This window comes from Esox lucius, chromosome 19, assembly GCF_011004845.1.
Source record: "Esox lucius isolate fEsoLuc1 chromosome 19, fEsoLuc1.pri, whole genome shotgun sequence".
NCBI lineage: Eukaryota > Metazoa > Chordata > Actinopteri > Esociformes > Esocidae > Esox > Esox lucius.
In genome coordinates this window covers 331,876-348,764 of record NC_047587.1, presented here as the reverse complement: position 1 = coordinate 348,764, position 16,889 = coordinate 331,876, and the positions used below count along the sequence as shown (strand labels likewise).

Below are 16,889 nucleotides of genomic sequence, written 5' to 3'. Positions count from 1 at the left end.
ACAACGCCACCCCAAAGGCTGTATTTGCATTTCTGAAGCACTTTTACAATTATTTTACACAAATACAACAGAGTCACGTTCCTTATGAAGTTTCCGTTTAAATACGATGGTTTATTTTTGGAGATAGCTACCATGTTTTAAATACGACATCCTAATTGACCATTTAGTCCAGAACATATAGGCTACAGGAACTCATACAATTTTTAGGCAAGTTATAGTTACGTAAAACAGGTACTCCTAGCTATAAATGATTAAAAATATATAGAGAGAGCTGTTTTGTCCATAAATCTTTAATTAAAAAACTAGCATCATGATCTGAGGGGGTCATGTCAAGTGACCGAAACAGGTTTGTATTGAATACATTTATATAGCCTAAAATTTAAAAGTACAAATACAACGCAACATGTAATAAAAAATATTTAGTTTTTTTTAATTGAATTTTGTACATTTGACAGACGTGTGCATCAAGGCCTATCAAAATTAACAGTCCAGGTAGAACATATACAGTCCAGGTAGAAATAAAGCTCTAAAAGTTAGTTCCTATAAGGTCGAAGAAAGTCATGACACAACAAAAGAGGAACAATACTAGGAAGAGTGAAAGCTACGGTGTGAGCCCTGTCAAACATCCCACGGCTCAGCAGATGTAGTGAGCTGACGACTAATCCTCCACCAGGACCGTTAGGCAATACCTCCACATTCCGTTACCTTGTCCGAGTGCCCTCACAATTCACTTCATTTGGCGAGACTGTTCACCGCTTTCCCTTTAGATTATAATAATTTATATTGGCCCAAGGTGTCCATGTAAATAGGCATCACTGAAAGCAGATTATGCATTTCTCTGCGAGTATCCCCCTCCTCCCTGGTTGATTGTCATGTGATATGAAGAGGTGGCACATTAGTGGAGCGACTCTATGGGAGTCTATACGACTGCTGTCACTACAGTCAAACACTGCAGAGAGGAGGACAGGAAAGTATAATTGCTACTTATCTCAACTTATCTAGAAGGGACGGGACGATGAAGAGATGAGATCGGTTCAATTCAGTTAGTTCGGATAGAAGATCTGACTGCCGATTTTCATTACCACAGCTCACAGCTTTTAAGCTTAGCCAAGACAACAAGACCGACTTTCACTGGAACACAGACAGAGCTAAAGCAACGAGTTCTGGACACCATATCGGTAAACTATTTGCAACTTTAGGCAGTTGAACTGTCACTTTTTTGATGCATGAAATACTGGTCCAATATATTGCATTTTACGCATGCAGAATTGGCTGTTCATTTTCATGAAGAAACATATTAATCACGGAATTAAACTAAACGGAACAATTTGTTTGAAGTGAAGTGTTGACAGGATGCCGCGACCAGGAAGAAACACCTACAGCGACCAGAAACCTCCCTACTCATACATCTCCCTGACCGCCATGGCCATACAGTCATGTCCGGAGAAGATGCTGCCTCTAAGCGAGATCTACAAGTTCATAATGGACCGGTTCCCCTACTACAGAGAGAACACACAGCGGTGGCAGAACTCCTTACGACACAACCTGTCTTTCAACGACTGTTTCATCAAGATCCCGCGTCGCCCGGACCAGCCAGGGAAGGGGAGTTTCTGGGCACTTCACCCCAGCTGCGGTGACATGTTCGAGAACGGGAGTTTCTTGCGACGCCGTAAACGGTTTAAGGTGATGATGATGATGGCGCAGGAGCACCTGGCCCAGAGCAAGCAGTCTGACGCGGCCCACTACCTCCAGCAGCAGGCAAAACTGAGGCTCAGCGCCCTAGCTGCTACAAGCACACACCTGCCGCAGATGTCTAACTATAATTTAGGAGTGTCGCAGCCATCGACTTTTAAACATCCGTTTGCAATAGAGAACATTATAGCCAGAGAGTACAAGGTTCCGGGGAGTCTGGCGTTCTCCACTATGCAGTCCATGTCCGCAGGCTACCCTCTACACAACCAGCTAACCACGGCCTGGCCACACATGTACAACACAATGGTTGATTCGGTTTCTCCAATATCTATGGGTGGTGACTACGGGGCCTATGGTATGCCGCTCAAGTCTCTCTGTCATGGTGGACAGACCTTACCAGCCATCCCTGTGCCCATCAAACCCACCCCGGCCCCGGTGGGGCTCTCTGCAGGACTTCCAACCCACATTCCGGCCTTCCTCTCGAACTCTCCACAGTCTCTGAGCCCGACATCCCCTCAGACAGCCACCAGCCAAAGCAGTCCCTCCACCCCTCGGGAGACTCACACCAACCCAACACTGCAGTCGGTGGCGGTGCACTAACCAACAGAACTACACAGAGCTCTTTATCACCAAGACCAGCAGGCTCGGACCACATCATGGCTCGGACCACATCATGGCTCGGACCACACAAGATTCTAACTCCTGTTCCGGACGTCTTGGGCGGAGATATCATCAACCAAGGCAAGAGAGACTTTCATTTTGAGTATACAATGTGTATTTTGGTTTCTGGTGTTTTGCTTTGAATTGTGGTTGTCTTATAACATGGGCCCAACACAAAAAAATTTGCCATTGATCTTTGCTCTTCAACTTATTACGTATTTCTTTTTAAAGTGTTGTCAGATTGTGATTTGTAAAGGCTCAAAGCACTGCAAACCGCGGTTCAGTCTGATGCATGTCAGTAACTTTTCTTTCAAACCTTGACTTTGTTTCAGATGATTTAATTGCACGTAACGATGGTTCAATTGGATGTAACGTAATGTCCCAGACAACCTTTGAAATAATATTATTTCCTGATTATCAAATACGTCCCATGTTAGTTATATTTATAACTGGAACATACATTCTTCTCAACCAGCATCACACACAAACAACGAACATTTGATTGGGATGTCAATGTGTCACATTGTGAAAGCATGCAAACCTAAACCTCTCAATTCATCATTTGTTTTAAACAAATTATTAGTTTTGATGCTCAAATGGTTGTTGCTGTCAGAATACCAAATATGTATTTGATTTGTTTATCAGCTATGTAAAAATACAATTATAGAACATTTTAAAATCTTTAGAAATATTACACTGTAAATTGAACAATAGGATTATTGATAAATGCGAAGAGAAATATGTGAATGAATGTGAATAATTACAAATAATCTGATATGGATATGTAAAATGCACTTTTTATTTGGTTGTTTACAATATCTAATTCACAAAATATGTTCTGTGATTTTTATTTAAATGAACGATTACGCTGTTGATAATATGATGTTAATGTGTTTCTCTGTCGAGGTAAAGCATGTTGAATTCAAAAGGATGTGTTGTATCTTCCAGCATGCTGCTTTTGAAAGTGTGCATTTGGTTTGCATTGAATTTAAAAGTTGGTGATCGAAATATTTTCTCAATAAAATGGTGTAGCTTCTTTTAATTTGTTGTGGTATTTTATTCTAAGGTTAATCTTATTAATTTATACATGATAAGACGTGCAGACATACAATACAGTAAGAGGATAATTCTATTATTATCATACTGACAGAAATATCACACCTTTTTGATGACGTAATTATTTAGTTATTTCATCATTTCTATTAGACTACCCATTAATTGAAGCAGATTTATTAAGCAAATCAAATCAATGTTTTGGCTTTAATCAGGTATAGGCCTATATTACTGCATATTTGAGTATCTAGATCAGAATACAGGTGGCTTTGCAATGTAGCTACACCAGAACCCACGGTGAGAGACACCTTGAGACTCTCCCACCGGACCATTCAGAAAACAACTGAGCAATGGAGGTCATCGACCAAACCGAGAAACGTCTGAATCACAATCAGAAGCGGGTTATTAGAATGCATGGAGTTGCTGCCGTAGTTACAGCGGAGACAGTCAGCCTCATTCATTCTGCTACACACTATTCGGCCTAGAAATAAAGGCGCAGAGAAGCAACCCACATTTAAACGGTGATAAACCATATAAACCATTAACAAATTACAATATAATAAAGAAATGATAGGCTACAGACCTGGCACCTAATATAATTCCTAATGATCGTAATTAAAAAGTTTCATAACGCTCTTGTGTATTGCACGCACATTTTTGTGTATTGCACGCACATGATTTTCATCAGCTCATTTGAGTTTGTCTTATACTTAAGCTATCCCTTAGCCTGCACGGTTCATCTAATTGATACAAATAGATTACAAATTAATCTTTTTTATTATTTCACAATCAGCCTAATTCATCTCGACATGTGTATTTTTTCACAACTCAATATCTCCACCTTTTATAATTAGAAATATATTTAGTTACATTTAAAAATGTATCATATTTCTCATAACATTTTGTATATTCTTAAATTGTCTATTTACATAGTTTTTTAAGCAAAGTGTAATTAATTAATTAACCTTTATTTTGTTGACATTTATAGCTGATCTTGTATTTTAAATGCGCTCATTTTGAGTGTGTGTGAGAGCTGGAGCAGCGAAGGCAGGCCGTCTCGGGGCATTAAACAAATACTTTAGAATTCACGGATTGACTACAACAAACCCCGCCTCCTAGACACTTCATTCTCTCTTCACTCTGCAGAAAGAGCAAAGAATTGCAAACTTCGACTGGGCCACCAATGTAGATTTAGCCTTTTTACGAAGAGACAAAAAGACCGATTTCTCACAAACACATTGCTGACTGGGAAACTAGGAAACGGTCGCGGAGACCCCTTTGGAATTTAAATCCACCTCCTCCTCCTTACACCCAGTTTGTCCAACACAGTTCAGGTTTATCCGTTCTGGCATGGTGTTTTACTACATTCGTTTTTCTCCGGACGATTAAAATGCAATTCCATGCAATTTATTTAGTTCATCGCAGAATGTAATACTTAATTTATGGCTTTTGTGAAAATACTGAACCTAAACATTTTAACTTTGTCATTTTTAGCTGTGTCCGGTTTTCACAATACTCAAAAAGTGTCCCATTCAGACACTACACGCTCTAATTATTATTAAGCGTTTTCCAATTCCGAATCCTGATTTTTGATGCCACCAGTTCCTCGTGCTTTTAATAGCTAGACTCACTGTTTATGTATATCTAAATAATATTTAGAGAAAATGTTTATTAAATCGGCTACATATTTCTTACACATTTACACGTGTCATGCGGTTGCAATTAGTGTTTTTTGGTAATATTATGTATTAGCTGAAACGCATTAAAACTCCTATTAATAACCATTAATTACAGTTTTTGTTTAGTTTTCTTAGTGTGTAGAATCCTGTTGGAACGGGTTTATTACAACAACCCTGCGTTTACTCGTCTCTGTTTCACAAATCTTTTGTTCTTTAATATCATAATTCGACATCGTGACAGCATTGAAAGCTCAGAGATCCTCAGTTAAGATCTATTTGTGCTGTAATCTTAATTGTTTTTAGCAATATAAAGCCTTTGTCAGTAGTGGCTGTACTTGTGTCTTAACTCCTTCATAACTTGTGATCCATTTGGACAGAGGGGGAGATCAGTTATATGATACAGGGTCAAACAGAGCACACACGTAACTACTCTATCATGATATCTGTAAGATAATCAACTGAAGTGGAACCACATCGTAATTATCATTCATGTGTAATTTGTCTGAAAGTGTTAATTCATGCAGGCATCTAGATTAATCTATACAGGCCTCAGCAATAAACTCCCCAGACAGACCAACAGGGAGACAGACAGACAGGAAGACAGACAAACAAGAAGACAAACAGGCAGACAGAAAGAGACAGGAAGATAAACAGAAAGGCAATCAGACAGACAGACAGACAGACAGGAAGACAGACAGTCAGACAGACAGGCTGAAAGAGAACTTTGACTTTGGCATTTTTGTTTATTAGTTTATCTTGTGGATACATGCCAGGAGATAGTTCATTATTGTCAAAATAAGTGTGTGTGTGTGTGTTGCTTAGGGTGTATTTTTAATGGGGAGAATTAAGTAAGTTTAGTTTAACTTTCCCTGTAAAATCATGTCTCATAGATCTGCTGGACTGCTGAAGGAATGGGGCCATAGCCCCACATCATCCTTGGGCTGTCAACACTGACAGGTACAAGATGCTAACATTATGCTTCATAAGCAGAAGTAGCATCACATTTATTCTGCAGATGTGACAGTTTGTGTGTGTTATCTTTGTAGTCTTGCTGGTGACAAACTTCATCTATACTGCTTGTACCTATGTATTTAATAAAACAACAAGCAAAAACAAATATTTTCAGAGGGTTTTGTGGGCTGTGGACCTCAGTAAACAGAATGGGTTTGATGAGGGAGGTGTGAAGAGGGCAAGCTAAGGGTAAAAGAGACAGCGGAGGAAGTGAAGAGCAGTGAAGGAGAGAGGTGAGGAAGTGAGAAGTACTGAAAGAGGGAGTGAGGAGGATGGACCAATCTGTGGAGGTAGTGATGGGGAGGACAGGCCAGTCTGAAGGAGGTAGTTAGGAGGACAGGCCAGTTTAAAGGAGGTAGTTAGGAGGACAGGCCAGTCTGAAGGAGGTAGTGATGGGGAGGACAGGCCAGTCTGAAGGAGGTAGTGATGGGGAGGACAGGCCAGTCTGAAGGAGGGAGTTAGGAGGACAGGCCAGTCTGAAGGAGGTAGTGATGGGGAGGACAGGCCAGTCTGAAGGAGGTAGTGATGGGGAGGACAGGCCAGTCTGAAGGAGGTAGTGATGGGGAGGACAGGCCAGTCTGAAGGAGGTAGTGATGGGGAGGACAGGCCAGTTTAAAGGAGGGAGTTAGGAGGACAGGCCAGTCTGAAGGAGATAGGGAAAGAGGGGTAGATAGGCCCATAGTGGGAGAGGAATGCAGTTGAATAGGCAGCTATCTGTAATCCCAGCTAACCCCAGGATCATGGCTAGAGATCATGTATGCTCTAATTCCAGCTAACCCCAGGATCATGGTTAGACATCATGTATGCTCTAATTCCAGCTAACCCCAGGATCATGGCTAGAGATCATGTATGCTCTAATTCCAGCTAATCCCAGGATCATGGCTAGAGATCATGTATGCTCTAATTCCAGCTAATCCCAGGATCATGGCTAGAGATCATGTATGCTCTAATTCCAGCTAACCCCAGGATCAGGGTTAGACACCATGTGTGCTCTAATTCCAGCTAATCCCAGGATCATGGCTAGAGACCATTTGTGCTCTAATCCCAGTTAACCTCAGGATCATGGTTAGACAGCATGTGTGCTCTAATTCCAGCTATTCCAAGGATCATGGCTAGAGACAATGTGTGCTCTAATCCCAGTTAACCACAGGATCATGGTTAGACACCATGTGTGCTCTAATCCCAGCTAACCCCAAGATCATTGTTATTCATCCTAGGTGGATGTCGGCCAGTGGGTGACTGTGAAATTAATTATGACCATGGTTGGCAGACCATGGTTGGCAAATTCCAAAGAGGAACTAACTTCTGGATAGGCCAATAGTAGCTAACTGGTCCAGAGGCTAACAGTAGCAATCTGGTAAACAGGATGACAGCAGCTAATTGTTGGACAGGCTAAGAAAAGCTAGCTGGTCAACAGGCTAATGTAGTATGAAGGATAATGGTTAACCCCTTTGAATGTTATGGGAGTGGACCAGTAGGAAAATTAGTGCAAGAGAATCTAAGACCTACCTACATGATAATTTAATATCTAATATTCTGACTCCATATTGTTTGGAAACATATGCAGTCATAAATGACCATACTATGATGGAAGTTATTAGAAAAGCTAGCTAATCTTTTGTCACAAACCAAACTTTTAAAAGGTAATGTTTTTCACAGCCTATCCTCAATGCTTCTCATGAGTCAAGTACAGAGAAAAAGGGATGTAGCCACCTGGAAATCAGGGATGACCAGTCTGGTCACTTTGATATACATATGTGTATGTGCCTATATCAGTTATCATAAGTGTCCATAAGGTGTAGGTCCTTTAATATGAACCATACAGTAAAATGGCATGTGTTCCTGTGGTTACACAGAAAGTTATGAAACCCACGACTCAGGGATGACAAGTCAATGAGATGTGTTCCTGAGCCTAACCAGACTGCTTTGAAACCCACGACTCAGGGATGACAAGTCAATGTGATGTGTTCCTGGGCCTAACCAGACTGCTTTGAAACCCAGGACTCAGGGATGACAAGTCTGGTCGCTTAGATTTACTGTGTATGTAATTACCATTAGCCCTATGAGCTTGAGTATGAAGATGAAAGAGGAATGCTGTAGTAATATATATTCTGAAGTAATATAATTTATTCCAATCAAGTAATAAAGTTACATTACAAAACATGGTTACATACCAACACGATTCAACCTTATACCAATTTAAAAAGTCTACTAAGTATACCGGAAGTATCTAAGACACACTGTAGCATGAAACTGTGCTAGGAGCTTCTGTTAACTATAGACCCCTAAATATGACTACAACACAACATGTCGGGAGGTCTCTTTAATGAGGACAAACTCCTAAATATGACTTCAACACAACATGTTGGGAGTCTCTTTAACAATGACAAACTCCTAAATATGACTTCAACACAACATGTTGGGAGTCTCTTTAACAATGACAAACTCCTAAATATGACTACAACACAACATGTTGGGGGTCTCTTTAATGATGACAAACTCCTAAATATGACTTCAACACAACATGTTGGAAGGTCTCTTCAACGATGAAAAACTCCTAAATATGACTACAACACAACATATCATATTTGTATACTAACCCTAACCCATCCTCAGTCCTAGGAAGCAAGCAAGCAAGTTTATTTATATAGCACAATTCATACATTGAAGCAATTCAATGAGCTTTACAAAGAAAAATATATGAAAGTACAATAACATAGTGTGGTTAAGTTTTAGTTACAGTCCCATCCTCAGTCATAGTTACAGTCCCATCCTCAATCATAGTTACGGTCCCATCCTCAGTCATAGTTACAGTCCCATCCTCAATCATAGTTACGGTCCCATCCTCAGTCATAGTTACAGTCCCAGACACAGTCCTAGTTGTAGTCCCATCCTCAGTCATAGTTACAGTCCCATCCTCAGTCATAGTTACAGTCCCATCCTCAGTCATAGTTACAGTCCCAGACACAGTCCTAGTTATAGTCCCATCCTCAGTCATAGTTACAGTCCCAGACACAGTCCTAGTTACAGCCCCATCCTCAGTCATAGTTATAGTCCCAGACACAGTCCTAGTAACAGCCCCAACTTCAGTCCTAGTTACAGTCCCATCCTCAGTCCTAGTTACAGTCCCATCCTCAGTCCTAGTTACAGCCCCAACCTCAGTCCTAGTTACAGTCCCAGACAAAGTCCTAGTTACAGCCCCAACCTCAGTCATAGTTACAGTCCCATCCTCAGTCCTAGTTACAGTCCCAGACACAGTCCTAGTTACAGTCCCATTTTCAGTCATAGTTACAGTCCCAGACACAGTCCTAGTTACAGCCCCATCCTCAGTCTTAGTTACAGTCCCATCCTCAGTCCTAGTTACAGTCCCATCCTCAGTCATAGTTACAGTCCCAGACACAGTCCTAGTTACAGCCCCAACCTCAGGCCTAGTTACAGTCCATCCTCAGTCCTAGTTACAGTCCCATCCTCAGTCCTAGTTACGGTCCCATCCTCAGTCCTAGTTACAGTCCCAGACACAGTCTTAGTTACAGTCCCATCCTCAGTCCTAGTTAATGCCCCAACCTCAGTCCTAGTTACAGTCCCAAACTCAGTCCTAGTTCCTGACCCAGTCCTAGTTCCTTTCCCCATCCTAGTTCCAGTCTTACTTGCATTTCATCTGTCCCAGTCCTATTTTCAGTACTAACATTAGTCCCAAACCTATCTCTCTACCAATTCCTAGCCCATCTCATCCCTGCACTGTTCACGGCCCGGCCTCGTTCCCAGACCCAATCTCTGTGCTCACCTTGTGGATATGTTTGGGGATCGGTTCATGTATCATAGTCCCAGATTGGGATTTTCCCTGTAAAACTATCCATTAATCTGCCTGTGAATATCTCTCTTGATCTTCCTGTGTATTTTCCTGTGTTCATCTAGTTTTTTTGGCCAATGTCAGTTTTTAGTACAATTCAACTTTTTCAATCTGTTTTTAAATGGTTCTGTAAGTACTCAGAGCAGGTAAAAATATGTTATTAATGTAATTTAGTGGAAGTTTGATCTGGACTCATGTAGCCACCATTAGGGTGGAAGCTTAGTGCTGATCTGGGCTGACTCATTGTCATGGTGATCTTGTGCTGTGTTCAAACTCCACTTGGTTCTTTTGTCTGTTTGTTAAATTACAATGTGGGCTAATCAGAAGCTACTGGGACTGCCCTCCATAACGGTTTACAAAAACTGAAGTGGCTGATGGCTAATAGACTATACTCTGCCCCAACCATCCTAGAGCTATTGCAAATTATCAGACCTGTCTCAATCATCAGACCTGTCCCAGTTAAAATACGCGTTGTAGTTATCAGACATGTCCCAGTTAAAAGACGCGTTGTAGTTACCAGACCTGTCCTGGTTATTAGACACGTTGTAGTTACCAGACCTGTCCTTGTTATTAGAAGCGTTGTAGTTACCAGACCTGTCCTGGTTATTAGACGTGTTGTAGTTACCAGACCTGTCCTTGTTATTAGAAGCGTTGTAGTTACCAGACCTGTCCTGGTTATAAGAAGCGTTGTAGTTACCAGACCTGTCCTGGTTATAAGAAGCGTTGTAGTTACCAGACCTGTCCCGGTTATTAGACACGTTGTAGTTACCAGACCTGTCCTGGTTATTAGACTCATTGTAGTTACCAGACCTGTCCTGGTTATTAGACACGTTGTAGTTACCAGACCTGTCCTGGTTATTAGACACGTTGTAGTTACCAGACCTGTCCCGGTTATTAGAAGCGTTGTAGTTACCAGACCTGTCCTTGTTATTAGAAGCGTTGTAGTTACCAGACCTGTCCTTGTTATTAGAAGCGTTGTAGTTACCAGACCTGTCCTGGTTATTAGACGTGTTGTAGTTACCAGACCTGTCCTTGTTATTAGAAGCGTTGTAGTTACCAGACCTGTCCTGGTTATTAGATGCGTTGCAGTTACCAGACCTGTCCTGGTTATAAGAAGCGTTGTAGTTACCAGACCTGTCCTGGTTATAAGAAGCGTTGTAGTTACCAGACCTGTCCTGGTTATTAGACTCATTGTAGTTACCAGACCTGTCCTGGTTATTAGACACGTTGTAGTTACCAGACCTGTCCCGGTTATTAGAAGCGTTGTAGTTACCAGACCTGTCCTGGTTATTAGACGTGTTGTAGTTACCAGACCTGTCCCGGTTATTAGAAGCGTTGTAGTTACCAGACCTGTCCTGGTTATTAGACGTGTTGTAGTTACCAGACCTGTCCCGGTTATTAGAAGCGTTGTAGTTACCAGACCTGTCCTGGTTATTAGAAGCGTTGTAGTTACCAGACCTGTCCCGGTTATTAGAAGCGTTGTAGTTACCAGACCTGTCCTGGTTATTAGACGTGTTGTAGTTACCAGACCTGTCCCGGTTATTAGAAGCGTTGTAGTTACCAGACCTGTCCTGGTTATTAGAAGCGTTGTAGTTACCAGACCTGTCCTGGTTATTAGACGTGTTGTAGTTACCAGACCTGTCCCGGTTATTAGAAGCGTTGTAGTTACCAGACCTGTCCCGGTTATTAGAAGCGTTGTAGTTACCAGACCTGTCCTGGTTATTAGAAGCGTTGTAGTTACCAGACCTGTCCTGGTTATTAGACACGTTGTAGTTGCCAGAGCTTTCCCAGTTATAAGACTCATTGTAGTTACCAGACCTGTCCCGGTTATAAGACTCATTGTAGTTACCAGACCTGTTCCGGTTATAAGACTCATTGTAGTTACCAGACCTGTCCCGGTTATAAGACTCATTGTAGTTACCAGACCTGTCCCGGTTATAAGACTCATTGTAGTTACCAGACCTGTCCTGGTTATAAGACTCATTGTAGTTACCAGACCTGTCCTGGTTATTAGAAGCGTTGTAGTTACCAGACCTGTCCCGGTTATTAGAAGCGTTGTAGTTACCAGACCTGTCCTGGTTATTAGACGTGTTGTAGTTACCAGACCTGTCCCGGTTATTAGAAGCGTTGTAGTTACCAGACCTGTCCTGGTTATTAGACACGTTGTAGTTATCAGACCTGTCCCGGTTATTAGAAGCGTTGTAGTTACCAGACCTGTCCTGGTTATTAGACGTGTTGTAGTTACCAGACCTGTCCCGGTTATTAGAAGCGTTGTAGTTACCAGACCTGTCCTGGTTATTAGACGTGTTGTAGTTACCAGACCTGTCCCGGTTATTAGAAGCGTTGTAGTTACCAGACCTGTCCCCGTTATTAGAAGCGTTGTAGTTACCAGACCTGTCCTGGTTATTAGAAGCGTTGTAGTTACCAGACCTGTCCTGGTTATTAGACACGTTGTAGTTGCCAGAGCTTTCCCAGTTATAAGACTCATTGTAGTTACCAGACCTGTCCCGGTTATAAGACTCATTGTAGTTACCAGACCTGTCCCGGTTATAAGACTCATTGTAGTTACCAGACCTGTCCCGGTTATAAGACTCATTGTAGTTACCAGACCTGTCCCGGTTATAAGACTCATTGTAGTTACCAGACCTGTCCTGGTTATAAGACTCATTGTAGTTACCAGACCTGTCCTGGTTATTAGAAGCGTTGTAGTTACCAGACCTGTCCCGGTTATTAGAAGCGTTGTAGTTACCAGACCTGTCCCGGTTATTAGACGTGTTGTAGTTACCAGACCTGTCCCGGTTATTAGAAGCGTTGTAGTTACCAGACCTGTCCTGGTTATTAGAAGCGTTGTAGTTACCAGACCTGTCCTGGTTATTAGAAGCGTTGTAGTTACCAGACCTGTCCTGGTTATTAGACACGTTGTAGTTGCCAGAGCTTTCCCAGTTATAAGACTCATTGTAGTTACCAGACCTGTCCCGGTTATAAGACTCATTGTAGTTACCAGACCTGTCCTGGTTATAAGACTCATTGTAGTTACCAGACCTGTCCTGGTTATTAGAAGCGTTGTAGTTACCAGACCTGTCCCGGTTATTAGAAGCGTTGTAGTTACCAGACCTGTCCTGGTTATTAGACGTGTTGTAGTTACCAGACCTGTCCCGGTTATTAGAAGCGTTGTAGTTACCAGACCTGTCTTGGTTATTAGACGTGTTGTAGTTATCAGACCTGTCCCGGTTATTAGAAGCGTTGTAGTTACCAGACCTGTCCTGGTTATTAGACACGTTGTAGTTACCAGACCTGTCCCGGTTATTAGAAGCGTTGTAGTTACCAGACCTGTCCCGGTTATTAGAAGCGTTGTAGTTACCAGACCTGTCCTGGTTATTAGACGTGTTGTAGTTACCAGACCTGTCCCGGTTATTAGAAGCGTTGTAGTTACCAGACCTGTCCTGGTTATTAGACGTGTTGTAGTTACCAGACCTGTCCCGGTTATTAGAAGCGTTGTAGTTACCAGACCTGTCCTGGTTATTAGACGTGTTGTAGTTACCAGACCTGTCCCGGTTATTAGAAGCGTTGTAGTTACCAGACCTGTCCTGGTTATTAGACGTGTTGTAGTTACCAGACCGGTCCCGGTTATTAGAAGCGTTGTAGTTACCAGACCTGTCCCGGTTATTAGAAGCGTTGTAGTTACCAGACCTGTCCTGGTTATTAGAAGCGTTGTAGTTACCAGACCTGTCCTGGTTATTAGACACGTTGTAGTTGCCAGAGCTTTCCCAGTTATAAGACTCATTGTAGTTACCAGACCTGTCCCGGTTATAAGACTCATTGTAGTTACCAGACCTGTCCCGGTTATAAGACTCATTGTAGTTACCAGACCTGTCCCGGTTATAAGACTCATTGTAGTTACCAGACCTGTCCCGGTTATAAGACTCATTGTAGTTACCAGACCTGTCCTGGTTATAAGACTCATTGTAGTTACCAGAACTGTCCCGGTTATAAGACTCATTGTATTTATTGGACCTGTCCTGGTTATTAGACATGTTGTAGTTATCTGATCTCTCCCATTAAAAATAACTTTTCCAGTTATCCGACTGGAAATTTGATTGATTGATTTGAACAGACCTGTCCCGTTATCAGACCTATCCCAATTATCATGCCTGCTCCTGTATTTAGACCTGTCCCGGTTAGTAGTCGTGTTGTAGTTATCAGATCTGTCCCAAACAGGACGCAGTGTACCATAAATAAAAAGAAAACAAAAATATTGATATAAATTATTTTAGTACAAATACACTGCAGAACTAATAGTAGCAATTATGGCAGGCAGAGAGTCTAAATTATATTATTCTGCTGCATAGAAGGTATTTTGTGAATGTTTACCAGAAGAGCTAAATCTGACCCAGTTTTCTAGCTCAGTTCCTTTCTCTCTCCCTTGGGACGGACAAACTAATGCCTCACATTAAGACATATTTCATTAGGATGTCAATTTATTGCAATCTAGTTCCAATACAGGTTATGTGTAAAATATGGCCAGTATGGAAGAGATCTATTCTCTCATTGGAGAACATATTTATTTAGCAAAATTTATAATTTTCATTCAATAATAATAATGATAATAATCTCCAAAATGGAATGTCCCCAAGAACTAATTCATTCTTAAATGAAAGAAGTTTGGAATCTCCAACACTCTTCCTGGAGCTGGCTGCTTGGCCAGAATGAGCAATCAGGGGAGAAGGGGATTGTTCAGAGAGGTGAACAAGATCCCGATAGTCACTCTGACAGAGCACCTGACTTCCTGTGTGGCAATGGGAAAACCTTCCAGAAGTAAAACTCTCTGCATCAATCCACATTGAGGCCATTATCTTTGAGTGGCCAGATGGAATGCACTGCTTCGTAAAAGACAGATAAATACCCACTTGGAGTTCACCAAAAGGCTCCTAAAGGATTCTCAGACCAAGAGAAACAAGATTTGCTGGTCTGGTGAAACCAAGGTTGAACTCATTGGCCTGAATACCAAGAGTCAAATCCAGAAACCAGGCAGTGGTTAACACTTGATTAATACCATCCCTACCGTGAAGCATTGTGGTGGCAGCATTAGAGTCTGAAATATATAGAGAGTCTGAAGAGTCTGGACCAGTACCTCAGAAACATATAGAGAGTCTGAGGAGTCTGGACCAGTACCACAGAAACATATAGAGAGTCTGAGGAGTCTGGACCAGTACCACAGAAACATATAGAGAGTCTGAGGAGTCTGGACCAGTACCACAGAAACATATAGAGAGTCAGAGGAGTCTGGACCAGTACCACAGAAACATATAGAGAGTCAGAGGAGTCTGGACCAGTACCACAGTAACATATAGAGAGTCAGAGGAGTCTGGACCAGTACCACAGAAACCTATAGAGAGTCTGAAGAGTCTGGACCAGTACCACAGAAACATATAGAGAGTCTGAAGAGTCTGGACCAGTACCACAGAAACATATAGAGAGTCTGAGGAGTCTGGACCAGTACCACAGAAACATATAGAGAGTCAGAGGAGTCTGGACCAGTACCACAAGGACATATAGAGAGTCAGAGGAGTCTGGACCAGTACCACAGTAACATATAGAGAGTCAGAGGAGTCTGGACCAGTACCACAGAAACCTATAGAGAGTCTGAAGAGTCTGGACCAGTACCACAGAAACATATAGAGAGTCTGAAGAGTCTGGACCAGTACCACAGAAACATATAGAGAGTCTGAAGAGTCTGGACCAGTACCACAGAAACATATAGAGAGTCAGAGGAGTCTAGACCAGTATCACAGTAACATATAGAGAGTCAGAGGAGTCTGGACCAGTACCACAGAAATATATAGAGAGTCTAAAGAGTCTGGACGAGTACCACAGAAATATATAGAGAGTCTAAAGAGTCTGGACCAGTACCACAGAAACATATAGAGAGTCTGAAGAGTCTGGACCAGTACCACAGAAATATATAGAGAGTCAGAGGAGTCTGGACCAGTACCACAGTAACATATAGAGAGTCTAAAGGGTCTGGACCAGTACCACAGAAACATGTAGAGAGTCTGAGGAGTCTGGACCAGTACCACAGAAACATATAGAGATTTAGAGGAGTCTGGACCAGTACCACATAAATATATAGAGTCTGAAGAGTCTGGACCAGTACCACAAGGACATATAGAGAGTCAAAGACTTAATATATACCACAGAAATATATAGAGAGTCTGAGGAGTCTGGACCAGTACCACAGAAACATATAGAGAGTCTGAGGAGTCTGGACCAGTACCACAGAAACATATAGAGAAACTGAGGAGTCTGGACCAGTACCACAGAAACATATAGAGAGTCTGAGGAGTCTGGACCAGTACCACAGAAACATATAGAGAGTCTGAGGAGTCTGGACCAGTACCACAGAAACATATAGAGAGTCTGAGGAGTCTGGACCAGTACCACAGAAACATATAGAGAGTCTGAGGAGTCTGGACCAGTACCACAGAAATATATAGAGAGTCTGAGGAGTCTGGACCAGTACCACAGAAAAATAAAGAGAGTCTAAAGGGTCTGGACCAGTACCACAGAAACATGTAGAGAGTCTGAGGAGTCTGGACCAGTACCACAGAAACATATAGAGATTTAGAGGAGTCTGGACCAGTACCACATAAATATATAGAGTCTGAAGAGTCTGGACCAGTACCACAAGGACATATAGAGAGTCAAAGGAGTCTGGACCAGTACCACAGGGACATATAGAGAGTCAAAGGAGTCTGGACCAGTACCACAGAAACATATAGAAAGTCAGAGAAGTCTGGACCAGTACCACAGGGACATATAGAGAGTCTGAGGAGTCTGGACCAGTACCACAGAAACATATAGAGAGTCTGAAGAGTCTGGACCAGTACCACAGAAATATAGAGAGTCTGAGGAGTCTTGACCAGTACCACAGGGACATATAGAGA

General features: G+C 42.0%; 2 protein-coding genes across 3 annotated transcripts; one reads left to right on the top strand and one right to left on the bottom strand.

Moving 5' to 3' along the window:
* The first annotated feature begins 928 nt into the window (after positions 1 to 928).
* On the top strand, positions 929 to 3,369 carry LOC105008272 (forkhead box protein B1). Of its 2 annotated transcripts, none has more exons than XM_010867547.3 (2): positions 929 to 1,178; positions 1,344 to 3,369. In XM_010867547.3, exon 2 carries the CDS (start codon positions 1,354 to 1,356, stop codon positions 2,290 to 2,292), a length of 939 nt encoding a protein of 312 aa, XP_010865849.1. In that variant the 5' UTR covers positions 929 to 1,178; positions 1,344 to 1,353; the 3' UTR covers positions 2,293 to 3,369. The 2 variants fall into 2 exon arrangements, with proteins under 2 accessions (XP_010865849.1, XP_010865848.1); XM_010867546.3 differs by having other exon boundaries at positions 1,339 to 3,369.
* Positions 3,370 to 10,382: 7,013 nt separating this feature from the next.
* On the bottom strand, positions 10,383 to 13,979 carry LOC114829519 (putative uncharacterized protein DDB_G0282133). Its single transcript, XM_029114994.2, has one exon. It carries the CDS (start codon positions 13,977 to 13,979, stop codon positions 10,383 to 10,385), a length of 3,597 nt encoding a protein of 1,198 aa, XP_028970827.2.
* Positions 13,980 to 16,889: the final 2,910 nt, after the last annotated feature.

Bases quoted from the DNA above. Each gene is read 5' to 3' on its own strand.
- LOC105008272 (XM_010867547.3), top strand. From the start codon at position 1,354: ATGCCGCGACCAGGAAGAAACACCTACAGCGACCAGAAACCTCCCTAC.
- LOC114829519 (XM_029114994.2), bottom strand. From the start codon at position 13,979: ATGTCTAATAACCAGGACAGGTCCAATAAATACAATGAGTCTTATAAC.